We start from the raw sequence: 738 nt of genomic DNA on the forward strand, positions 1-738 counted from the left end.
TACTGTTGTTTCTTATTACTTCCATATTCCATTTTGATTTTTAATTGATCGGAAATCTTCTTTATTTTTTATATCATCTAACAAATTGGATAATAAAGCAAATTTTAATAAAGATAAAAACATGTATTTTTTCTACATTGCTAGAGGGTAAGATTTCAGTTTAGTGTTAATTCATGTGGACATTGTTTGAACGAGTGAAAAGGGGTTGTTTCATCCCTGTAACTCTTGTTAGGATTTTGACAACGTAGGATAGGAATATACAGGTAACTTTGTCTAGACCCCCTGTGAGTATTGTGTCTTTTCCTTTTGTTGTCGCGAGTTTTTCCCAATTAACATGTAGTTTCAAATAACCTAGTCTGTGTATAGTGGGTTTTTTTCTACCAGTTTGTATATTTTTCTATCCGTTTGACCACTTATGCTGGTAATTAATTTTGTGTCATTCACTAGAGCTGATGTTGTGCTGTTGTATTGTACACTAATGATTTCTTTTTAGGAGGAGGTTGTCAGAAGGTCTGATAAAACAAACTGTAAGACCCACAACTGAATATGCAAGTAAAAGTTGATGTTTCTTTCAACATGTGTTTCCTTTCCCGTTTCATATTTGTGGAAATTCCTTGTGTCAGTGATATAAACCTATATAAAATGACGTAAGCTCATAATCATCTGGAAGTATAACTTACATGGTTGTTTTCATTACTACATGTTATCACATTAACGGTCGCTAGTCCAGGTTTAACA

General features: G+C 32.7%; 1 protein-coding gene across 1 annotated transcript in view; it reads right to left on the reverse strand.

Moving 5' to 3' along the window:
- Window positions 1-489: 489 nt before the first annotated feature.
- LOC119585332 overlaps window positions 490-738 on the reverse strand; it is a gene marked incomplete at its 5' end in the record, with an annotated part of 14322 nt that continues 14073 nt past the window's right edge. The window contains 1 exon segment of the mRNA XM_037934005.1: window positions 490-633. Within this exon segment, the coding sequence (XP_037789933.1) occupies window positions 490-633 (144 nt within the window).

Source organism: Penaeus monodon, chromosome 19 (assembly GCF_015228065.2).
Source record: "Penaeus monodon isolate SGIC_2016 chromosome 19, NSTDA_Pmon_1, whole genome shotgun sequence".
NCBI classification, from domain to species: Eukaryota; Metazoa; Arthropoda; class Malacostraca; order Decapoda; family Penaeidae; genus Penaeus; species Penaeus monodon.